General features: G+C 53.4%; 1 protein-coding gene and 1 long non-coding RNA gene across 3 annotated transcripts in view; one reads left to right on the top strand and one right to left on the bottom strand.

Moving 5' to 3' along the window:
• Positions 1-209: 209 nt before the first annotated feature.
• Positions 210-1,781, bottom strand: LOC119919873. Its single transcript, XR_005448016.1, has 2 exons — positions 1,597-1,781; positions 210-538 (listed from the first exon to the last, which is right to left on the bottom strand). It is a non-coding gene; the product is annotated as an uncharacterized LOC119919873 (long non-coding RNA).
• A 2,143-nt stretch (positions 1,782-3,924) lies between these two features.
• Positions 3,925-11,363, top strand: part of TMEM63C (transmembrane protein 63C) — a 30,097-nt gene continuing 22,658 nt past the window's right edge. For both annotated transcript variants that reach the window (XM_038763639.1, XM_038764261.1), the window contains exons 1-7: positions 3,925-4,118; positions 5,005-5,084; positions 7,055-7,142; positions 7,724-7,761; positions 8,688-8,830; positions 9,581-9,632; positions 10,692-10,800. In XM_038763639.1, the coding sequence (XP_038619567.1) occupies positions 3,945-4,118; positions 5,005-5,084; positions 7,055-7,142; positions 7,724-7,761; positions 8,688-8,830; positions 9,581-9,632; positions 10,692-10,800 (684 nt within the window). In that variant the 5' untranslated portion in view covers positions 3,925-3,944. The remainder of the gene's footprint in view (positions 4,119-5,004; positions 5,085-7,054; positions 7,143-7,723; positions 7,762-8,687; positions 8,831-9,580; positions 9,633-10,691; positions 10,801-11,363) is intronic.

The following is an 11,363-nucleotide window of genomic DNA, read 5'->3' as shown; positions in this document are numbered from 1 at the left end:
TTACCTTGTATCTACCCCAGTGCTTAGAACAGTGCCTTGCAAATAGCGCTGAACAAATACCATATATTATTATTATTAGAGCAGGAGGTGGGTGAAACGGGGAGGAGAGAGGAGAGAGCAAGGCAGGTTGAGTCAAGGGATTGCATTCAGAAGGGGAAAGGAATCACTCAGTAAATATGAATGAATAAATCCAAGGGAGAATTGAAAGCTGAAGTCAAAACGGGTTATCTGGTCCCAAAGGAAAGGTGTAGCAGAAAGCTCTTCTCCAGGTCACTAGGTCGGGGGGCCAGACCCTAGCTTCTCCACCCCGTCCGGAGGGTCAGCCCCCCCAAATATTCCCACAGTATGTCCACATCCGAGGAGCCGATGTTTGCACCGGACTCCAGAAGCAGCGGTTTGGCATCCGCGGGAGCAGGAACCAAGAGGTCTTGGGCTGGGCAACGCGGCGGGCAATATGGGGTGATTGGGTGTTGCTAGGAACCTCTTCTGGATGTTTGTTTAAGGTCCCGTGGCTTCTTGGTGGGAGACTTTCTCCTTCCTGTTAACAAAAAGGAGATGAATTATTTAGCGACTGAAAATGCCAGATGGTGAGAGGAGGTGGGAGGAGGAGGAAACGGCAGCCGGGTGCCCTGGACAGGAGAGTGGGAAATGAGGGCCACGGCTCTCCCCACTACAGTCTTCTAGCGGGCAGAGGGTGAGAGGGGAGAAATCCCCTGTCCCCTGAGACTGGGGGGTGTCCCTGTGCAGTCTGAGCCTCCAAGCCGGGGGTAGAGGGGGGCTGCCCACACCCAGAGTGTTCCAGGAGGAATCCACCGTGGCCAGATCAGTGTTGGCTTCATAATCTCAGTCCAAAGCAGCCCCCAGGGCTGGCCATAGTAATAACAATCAGTTTTCTTTGCGAAGCACTTTCCATGTTCTGGACACTGGGGTACATACAAGGTGATTGGGCGGGACCCAGTCCCTGTCCTGGAGAGGATCACTGTCTAATAATAATTGTATTCGTTAAGCGCTTACTATGTGCCACATGCTGTAGTAAGCACTAGGTTGGATACAAGCCAATCGAGTTGGAAACTGTCCCTGTCCCACATGGGGCTCACAGTCTTAATCCCCGTTTTACAGATGAGGTAACAGAGAAGTGAAGTGACGTGACCAAGGTCACACAGCAGACAAGTGGGGAAGCTGTGATTAGAATCCAGGTCCTTCCGACTCCCAGGCCTGTACTCTATTCACTAGACCACACTGCTTCTCAGTGGGGGAAGAACAGGGATTGACTTTCCATTTTACAGATGAAGTAACTGAGGCACAGGGAAGTGGAGTGACTGCCTAAGGTCACAGAGCAGACGAGTGGCAGAGGTGGGATTAGAACTCAGATCCCTCTGATTCCCAGATTTGTTCTCTTTCCTCTAAATCACGCTGCTTTCCAGCCGGACCTGATCTGGGTTGGGCAGGTTGGCCTCCGGGAGGGAGGAGAAAGAGGACCTCCTCTTTTCTAGGAGTCCAGGTCTGCCTTTCTACCTTTCCTTTGGGCCTTGTTTCTTGGCTTTGCAGAGGGGATGGAGAAGGGAGGAGAATGGGAAAGAGAGCAAACAACTCAACCCCGTTTCAGTAAGTGGAGGTGCCATTCGCCAGTCTGAGGAGCAGAGCTAATGGTTTGGTGCAAGGCCTGGGAACCGGAGCTCCTAGAGGGTACTTTCTCTGGCTTCCCCATTGGCTCCCATCAACTGTCTTCTTTCTTTACCTCTAACTTCCACCCATGCCACAGTCTCTCCTCATCTCCCATCTCTCCACGTCCCCACTATCTCCTCGTCCCCCCCATCCTCTCTCCTCCTCTCCTCATCCTCTATCCTCTTTCTCTCCTCTTCCTTTCTCCTTCCCCCCTCTCCCGTTTGCATTTCCTTTCTCACTCCCCCTTTCCCTCTCCCCCCTTTCCCTCCTCCCCCCCCAACGGTCCCTCTCTCCCTCCCCCTCCCCCCCCAACGGTCCCTCTCCCCTCCCCAACGGACTCTCTCCCCCCCATCCCTCCCCCCCACCGCCATACCGCTCTCCTCCCCCCATCCTTCCCCCCCACCTTCTCTCTCTTTGCCCAAACACATCTCACAGGGGATGAGGTGAGGCCCAACAATGTGAGTAGCTAAAGTGCTTTGAGCTCCTCACTGTTTCCATGGCAACTGTGTCTCTAGTGCCTTGTCTCTCCAAGATGGTTAGGAATAGGATGGGGAGACGAGGCTGTGATTAGGCGGGTCTTGAATATTCAAGCTGCTTTGGAGATGCCCTCCAGGGAGTTCAGTTTCCATCTGCCTCCCCAGCCTCCTTTGGTCCCAGGGGTCAGGGAGCAGGTCGCTGCTGACAGTCCCCTCTAGATTGTAAGCTTGTTGTGGGCAGGGAATGTGACTGTTTTTTGTTGTATTGTACTCTTCTAAGTACTTAATACAGTGCTCTGCACATGACTGTTTTATTGTGGTATTGTACTCGCCTAAGTGCTTAATACAGTGCTCTGCACATGACTGTTTTATTGTGGTATTGTACTCACCTAAGTGCTTAATACAGTGCTCTATACATGACTGTTTTATTGTGGTATTGTACTCGCCTAAGTGCTTAATACAGTGCTCTGCACATGACTGTTTTATTGTGGTATTGTACTCTCCTAAGTGCTTTATATTGTGCTCTGCACATGACTGTTTTATTGTGGTATTGTACTCACCTAAGTGCTTAATACAGTGCTCTGTACATGACTGTTTTATTGTGGTATTGTACTCTCCTAAGTGCTTTATACTGTGCTCTGCACATGACTGTTTTATTGTGGTATTGTACTCACCTAAGTGCTTAATACAGTGCTCTGCACATGACTGTTTTATTGTGGTATTGTACTCTCCTAAGTGCTTTATACTGTGCTCTGCACATGACTGTTTTATTGTGGTATTGTACTCTCCTAAGTGCTTTATACTGTGCTCTGCACATGACTGTTTTATTGTGGTATTGTACTCTCCTAAGTGCTTAATACAGTGCTCAGCAAATACGATTGAATGACTGGCTGTCTGACAAACCCTTGCCCTACCCCATCTCCCTTTGGCTCTGTACCCAGCCTGATAGAGAGTGAAGTCAGCGGGGTGGCCTCCAGGAAGACCCACCTGGTGCCTCCTCCTGTGGGTCCACCTGGGCTGAGAATGGGAAGGGGACGGGGGAACGGACAACTGGCTGGGAAGGGGAAGGGCGGTTCACTGCTTTTTCCCAGCCTGTTCGGCCCCTAGGCTGACTGCTGTTGCCCAACTTGACGTCTTGCCTTCCTTTGCAGCTATTTCAGGGGCACCTTGCCACAGGATGGCTGAGCCTCGTCTCTGGACCTGATCTGGATACCTGGTGGGGGATATTCTCAGGTAAGAAGGGGACTGGCAGATTGACCTTCAAGACCTCTGAGGGGCCAGAGGACCCACCTCCGGTGTGTTGGGAGCGCCTGGGCAGCCTAGACGTCTGGTCGCCCACACAGTGACATCGCCCAGGGGCCTCAGCTCCTGAGCAGCAGCTCCCCTGGAAGCTGTGTCCCTTCCGGCTAGGTCGGAGGCCAGAATCATCCGTCCTCAAACCACCCCTGCCTCAAGCAGGAGGGAGAGATTCTCGAAGGCAATCCTGAAGCCAGAACCAGCCAGCCCTCCCAACCTCCCCCCCACAGCCACAGTGGGTTCTCAATGCCCTGAAGAAGAATAGGCTCAGGGACTCGAGGCTAATTCGCATATTTAGGTCAGAAAAGCAGCTCCGTCCCCCAGTGCCTCCCAAAGCCCAGAGCTGTTGGGGTGGGCAGGCCGGGAGAGGGGTCTTCACGTGTTCTCAGGCTTCCAAGTGCAAGAACGGGGCTTTGCGCATAGTAAGCGCTTAATAAATGCCATTATTATCATTATTATTCCACGTTGCCGGCTCTTGCAGGAGCAGGAGATCCCAAGCCCAGAGCCATGGACAGCGTGTTCCCAGGGGAGGCGGACTCGCCCTCCCTGGACATCCTTGAATTCATGGACGTGAAGAACGCATCCAGAGACGATTGCTACAGCACGAAGAGTACGGTGCTGCGGGGACTGCCCTTCGGGGGGGTGCCGACCGTGCTGGGCGTCAATGTCCTCCTGTGGCTGGTGAGTGAGGGCGGGGCCTGGGGAGAGGTCCCATGGGCGATCACCCCCGGGGCAGGGTGGCATCCACCGGACCTCATGTGTCTATCACAGAAGCCCCCAGAGGCTTTTGTATCCCATCTTTTTAAGTCACACACCTGACCTGGCTCCCACCTCCACCCACCCAAGTTTTCTAACTCGGAAGCATCGTCCCTATTCCCGGGACCTGGTAGAACATCATAATGGCTCGAAAGCGAGGGGCGGAGGGTTGAGGGGTCCTGTCCCCTCCCTCCCCCCTGAATTTCCACCAAAGGTTTGGTGTGACATCAAGGTGTGGGCACCAAGGTGACATGACCAGTGTACACCCAGCACTTCCAGGTTCCCTGCCTGTGTGCTTTAGTGCCGCCAGTAGCCTCACGAGCCAGGGAGGGCTCGCATCTCTCGGTTTTGAGGGCAGCTGCTGACCTGGCTCCTCCACAGACTTGGGGGTCTGATGCCAGGGTGGGCCCATCTTCTTCGCTCTGCCACCCACCGCTAGTTTTTTGGGAGAGGCAGCTCCTCGTCGAAGACTCTGCTGGCGCTTCCTGAAGGCCTGCTCGGCCGTTCCCCCAACGCCACAGAGGTTGAGGTTCCCTTAGAACAGTAGGGGAGTCAGTGGGGCCCAGAGGACTTGAGGGGCCTGTCGGCATAGTCAAACCACTTGGGGAGGAGCAGTGGTGTAGGGGTTTTGCTGCTGGCCCTGGTGAGGCTGAGCTTGGGCCCCAACTCTGTCAGGGAGAGGCAGGAAAGTCCCTAGTCCTATCCCCCTCCATCCCAATACACGTATCTCCCTCCATGTTCATTCTGTTTTTTTTCACCTCTCCCCCCCCCATCTCTCTCTCCTTCCCTCCACGCCCCCTTTGACTGGCAGTTCCTCCTCCTGGTCTTCTCCTGCCTCCGGAAAGCTGCCTGGGATTATGGGCGCCTGGCTCTGCTGATGGACAATGACAGGTGAGGCCAAGGCCTGAGTGTATTCTGGCCCGGTGAAACTCACCCAAAAGGCGGGAGGGACCCTTTGGAACAAACTTAGGAGTCAGTCCATGGTATTTACTGAGCACTTGCCGCACTATAAGCGCTTAAGTATTCTTACTACTACCACAGCCAGCCAACCCATCAGTCGTTAGTATTTACTGAACATTTCCTCTGTGCACAGTACTGTACCAATCAGTCACATTCATTGAACACGTACTGTGTGCAGAGCGCTGTAACGGGTGCTTGGGAGAGTACAATAGAACAGAGTGGCTAGACCCATTCCCTGCCCACGACAAGCTTACAGTCTAGAGGGGGAGATGGACATAAATGAATAAATTATGGATATGTACCTAAGTGCTGTGGGGCTGAGGGTGGAGTGAATAATAAGTGCTTTAACGGAACAAATCCAGGTGCAAAGACAACGCAGAAGGGAGGCGCAATCGGAGAAAAGAGGGCTTGGAGGAGATGTGATCCTAATAAGGCTTTGAAGGTGGGGAGAATAGTGGTCTGGTATATATGGACAGGGAGAGAGTTCCAGGCCAGAGGGACGATGTGGACACGGGGTTGGCTATGAGACAGAGAAGTGAAGTGAGCAGGCGATCAGGAAGATGAGTTAGAATGAGGTGAGCTGATTGAGTGCTTTAAAGCCCAAGGTAAGGAGTTTCTATTTGATGTGGAGATGAATGGGCTACCACTGGAGGTTCTTGAGGAATGGGGAGTTGTAGACTGTTTGATTTTTTCGAAAGACAAAGAAACATCTGTGTATGTGTGTCACCTGGTGAGACAGACACAGCATTTATTCATTCAGTTGTATTACTGAGCGCTCACTGTGTGCAGAGCACTGCACTAAGTGCTTGGGAAGTACAAGTTGGCAACATATAGAAGACAGTCCCTACCCAACAGTGGGCTCACAGTCTAGAAATGTGAGGTTGTTGAGAAGATAACGCCCGACTTCTAGGAGAACTGACAGTCTTTTAGCCAATTAAAGGATAACTGGGCCCCTTGGAAGAGCTAGGATTGGAATTAGGTCACCAAGAGTGGGCCAACCTCTGGGCTCTGAGCAGAAACCAGCCTAGCCTTGCCTTGAGCAGAGCACTGCTAATCACCTAGTAGCCCAGTATCTTATACTGGATTGGGACTTGACCCCAGGACTAGAGTGTGGGGGCAGTGGCAGGGAGAGGTCCTATCTCAGGGTTCAAATTAAGATATGGAGGGGTAGAAAACCATGGGAGAACAGGTTGTCAGCTGGAGGAATGTGAGCAGGCAGTCAGAAGGTTGGTCTGGAAGTTCAGGAGGGGAGTGTGCAGCTGAGGATGGCAAAAGGAGGAAGCAGCTGTGGCTTAGCGGAAAGAGCAGAGGATCTGGATTCTAATCCCAGCTATGCCCACTCACCTGCTGTGTGACCTTGGGCAAGTCCCTTAACTTTTCCATGCCTGAGTTCCCTCGTCTGTAAAATGGGGATGAAATACTTGTCCTCCCTCCCCTTTCGACCTCGAGTCCGTGCGGGACAGCAGCTGTGTCCGACCTGATTATCTTGTATGTAGCGGTGCCTAGTGGGAGTTGAGTTGGCATCGCTGACACATCCAGTTAGTTTTCCTGAGCAGCGAGAAGTTTCCTGCGGGGACTTTGATTTTTACAGCAGCCTGCGCCTTTCCAGACTCAATGGCTGGCTGATCCTGACGATTCAGGTTGTTAGCCAACCGCCCGGAGGCAGAACAAGTTACGTGTAGCTAACGACTTGAGCTCCAGCGGCTGTCTTCCTGCCTCTCTGACTCTGCAGGGAGGTGTCTGCCGCCTGTGCCCTGGGCCTGATAAAAATCTGTTTTTCTCTCTCTGTCTCTTCCCCCTACTTCCCTTTCTCTTCCCCCAACTCTCCCCTCCTGACCTGCACCCTGTGGTGGTCTTCCCCCTTCTCCCCTCCTTTCATCCTGCCTTCCGCTGTGGAGTAGCCTGACCTCTCTGTTCTACGGGGAGCAGAGTGAGAAGGAGAAGTCCCCTTCTGAGTCCAGCCCTTTGGATGTGGAGAACAAAGATGTGGTGAGTGTCAAGTGAGGGAGGTGCCCCCAGGGATCGGGAGAGGGAGTGGGTTGCCTTGCCTGATCCCCCTCACAGATCAATCAATCAATCAATCAATCGTATTTATTGAGCGCTTACTATGTGCAGAGCACTGTACTAAGCGCTTGGGAAGTACAAATTGGCAACACATAGAGACAGTCCCTACCCGAAGGCAAGAGAGAAAAGGCAGGGGTGTGTCCCTGATACAAAAATTCACCCCTGGGTGGTTTAGATTGAACCTTAGTATGCTTAATCATTTTGTGTGTGTGTGTGTGTGTGTGTGTATATATGTGTGTATGTAGCTCTAAATGTTGCTCTTGGTGATTTTGGGTAATGCCCATGGATGTGTCCATCCCTTCTCAGATGAATGGGCATATGTGTGTGAGTTCCCCAGTGGTTCACAGGCCCTACACATGACCGCTCCCAGGACAGTAACTCTCCCATGCTTGAGCTGACTGCTGGCTTCTCAGGCTGACAGGGTCCCTCTCCTCTGCTCTGTCTGGGCCCAGAAGCATGGCTTGCTCTGTGCCTGCTCCTCTGACACTCCCTCCTTTTCTTCCTAGGGTTTCTGCTCCTGGCTTCTCTCCATTTTTCAGATAAAGTAAGTGCTGTTTCCTCCGAACTCACTCAGGAAAAGACAGTTGGGAGGAAAGGGGGATGTTGATCTCCTGCGAGGGCTGCCCAGAACCTGTGACCTGAATCAGCTCCTCCCTGCCCACTGGGAAAATCCAATTTCCTGTGTTTAAAGCCATCTTGTAAACTCCCATTCATTCATTCAATCATATTTATTGAGCGCTTACTGTGTGCAGAGCACTATACTAAGCTCTTGGGAAGTACAAGTTGGAGCAACCTCTGGCCAAGAATCAGCCAGCGACATATGTACTCTGTCCACCTCCTCCGCCTCTTCTGCCTGTGCTGGTCCCCACCTCTGATAGCTGTTCCCCTCTCCACATATGCACACACATTCTCGTAGGGCAAGTGATAGCTGTTGCTCACTCGTTTCAGAGATTGCTGGAAGCAGGTCCCAAGCCCCAACAGGCACGAGAACAGGCCAGTCTATCTGTGACAGTTGTCTCCCGGTTCTCAGCTGGGCCGTGGCATCGCCTGAGTCTTTTCCTCAACCTCGTCCCCTTGTGAGGCCAATGGACAGTGGGCAGTCACCCGGGGCCTAACACCGGTCTGTCTCTGCCACCCCTGGGCCTGGCCCGATTTGGAGAGAGAAGGGGCGAGGAATGGGTCAAATGTGCAGAACCTGCTCTCTGGAATCCTAGCTCCTTATTTCCAGTCCCTGGAGCGTTTCTTGTTGTGTCGTAGCCGGGAAGAAGGTGCCCAGAAACGTCGTGGGATCCGGGGGCTGGATTTTCTTCTCCCTGGAGTCCAAGGAGGGGGAATGGCACACAATCCCTGGACCAGGGCTGGGCCTCCGGGTGTCTCGAAGTGGACACTGGCTCTCCCCACACCCCCGGGGGCGGCTGCTGTCCGGGCCTCTGATCTCCTTCTGCCCCCGTATCTGCCGTGTCTCCCCAGGGATGAAGAGCTACAAAGCAAGTGCGGAGTGGACGCCACCACCTACCTCTCGTTCCAGCGACACATCCTGGTGCTGCTCATGATCGTCTGTGTCCTCTCTGTGGCCGTCATCCTGCCCATCAACTTCGCGGGGGATCCTCGAGGTATGGGCAGGGCAGAACCCCAACTCTACTCAAGCAGCAGGACGCGTAGGGCACCGGAGCAGGAGCTCACGGACACCCCGTCGCCCATGCCACTGTGGACCCTCTGCCAGGCAGGAGTCCAGGAAGAACTCGGTTGTGGTTTGGCCTCAAGGTGGACAGCAGGGGATGGGGTTGAGGCAGCTCCCCCAGGGGCCCCAGAACGGCAAATGATGGTTTTTAAGTTCGTGTCGCCCACCGTTCTAAGCCCTAGGGTGATGCTAATTGGGTTGGACACAGTCCCTGTCCCACGTGGGGGTCACATAATCCCCATTTTGCAAATGTGGTAACTGAGACCCAGAGAAGTGAAGCGACTTGCCCAAGGTCACACAGCAGACAGATGGTGGAGCTGGGATTTGAACCCCGAGCCTTCCGATTCCCAGGCCCGTGCTCCATCCACCAGGTCATGCTGCCTCTCCCAGATGCAAGGGCCTCTGTAGAAACCAAGTGTGGGGCAGGAAATGGAAGATTATCGGGTAGCCCAACAATCAGTCAGTCAATCAATGATAGTTATTGAGGGCTTCCTTTGTGTCCAGCATTGCTCTAGGCCCCTGGGAGAGAGCAGTGCAATAGGGTTAGTAGAACTGTTCCCTGTCCTCAAGGAACTTATGCTTTAGAGCGGGAGATGGACGCTAAAATGAACTACAAAAAGGGGAAGGGGAGAGTACCAGGAGGTTTACATAAATGCTCAGGACACCTTGTTTTCTCTTTCAGGACAAATGCAGAGTCAGTTTGGTCGGACCACGATTGCAAATATCCACTCTCAGTAGGTGCTGGGCTCCGTCCTGCCCTCTGCCCTGACCCGGGGACGGTGGTGAACTCGGCTTGGGCACCCAACACCTGGCCACCCTGGGCCTTGATTCCTCCCCTCCTGGCCAGTCTTTCCAAAGAATTGGAAGGACAGTTGAGATCACCATAGGGAAAGGTTTCCATTTCCTCAGGAGAGCACTCTAAGTACCAGCTGTTCTCCCAGCCCAGAAAAATACCCTCGCCACCTGCGTGCCGTCCAAACCGATGCAATACCATTTTGGGCTTCTCAGCCAAATTGGGTCAGTCAGTCAATCGTATTTGCTGAGTGATTACTGTGTGCAGAGCACTATACTAAGTGCTGGGGAGAGTACACTATAGCAGATAGATTTCCTGCCCACAGTGAGCTTACAGTCTAGAAAGGGAGGCAGACATCAATATAAATGAAAAAATGACAGATACGTACGTAAGTGATGTGGGGCTGGGATTGGGGATGATTAAAGGAAGCAAATCAAGGTGATCCAGAAGGGAATTGAAGAAAAGGAAAAGATGGGAAGAATCAGTGGTCAAACCCCATGCTGTCAGCTGGTTACCAGGCAGACTTGGAAGACAAACACAGATTGTGCTGATATTTTTTCAGACTGATGTTAGATTTGCCCAGACGTGGGCAGAGGGCTGGCCCATTAGTATGCAGGACCAAGAGAGTGTGGCACTCCTATTAGCCGGAGAAGCCGAAGTTGGTCTGTGTTTTAGGGGGAACATCTGGCCCGGGATGCTCCCAACCTGCTGGATCAATGGGGAGGTGGCAGGTCCTGAGCCAGCCCGGCCTCTGCCCGCTCTCAACCGGCGGCCTAGGCTCACTCCCGCTAGCCTGGTGGCCTCACCTGACTCTCGGGTCCCTAACAGTGCCTCCTCCCGAGGATCCTTGGCGTCAAAATGTGATCCATCCAGCAGGTTCAGCCCCGGGAGGAGACGGTGATGGGAGCCGCAGGGGTGGGAGGAAAGGGAAGCACCAGACGGATGCCCCATCCCGGGTCTGGGCCGGCTGTGACGGCTCCTCACCCTTCACCTTTGACAGGGACCGGCTTCTGTGGCTCCACAGCTTCTTCTCCCTCCTCTACTTCATCATTACCTTCCTCTGCATGGCCCATCATTCTGCCTACCTCGGAGACAGGGACCCCCAAAAGGTAAGGGGGGGTGGCGGGGAAACACTTTCTCCCCCTGACTCCCTGTGGTCTTGACAAGATGATAGAGAGCAGAGCAGAGCCCATTCCCAGACACTCCCCTTGCCACACAACTAGCCGCATGGCTCATTGAATAGCTCATTCAATTTATTGAGTGCTTTCTGTGTGCAGAGCACTGTAATAAGTGCTTTGGAGAGTATGATATAACAATAAACAGGTACGTTCCCTGCCCACCTTGAGCTCACAGTCTAGAGGGCTCCCCTTGACCAGCACTTCACCTACCCCGGGACCAGTTCCCTTGTCCCATTGCCTGTACTTAAGGCAAGTCATTACTGCCCTGGCCGTTCGATGTTTGGTCCGAGACGGGGACTCCTGTTCTCCATCTGCTCTCGTTGGCGTTGTCGGCCTTGGATCCTAAGGCCTCACAGGACTGGGGCTGTGCTCTTTCACCCTCCCCTATGGGGCCCCCAGCCCAGAACCATGGGCAGATGGGTGCCTACTAAATATGTATCTGATAATGAAGAGGAGGGGCTGAATTAAAGTTGTTGAAGGGAGGAATCCTCCTC

Source organism: Tachyglossus aculeatus, chromosome 1 (genome assembly GCF_015852505.1).
Source record: "Tachyglossus aculeatus isolate mTacAcu1 chromosome 1, mTacAcu1.pri, whole genome shotgun sequence".
In the NCBI taxonomy this organism is placed as follows: Eukaryota; Metazoa; Chordata; class Mammalia; order Monotremata; family Tachyglossidae; genus Tachyglossus; species Tachyglossus aculeatus.
This window is presented reverse-complemented; position numbering and strand designations above follow the sequence as displayed.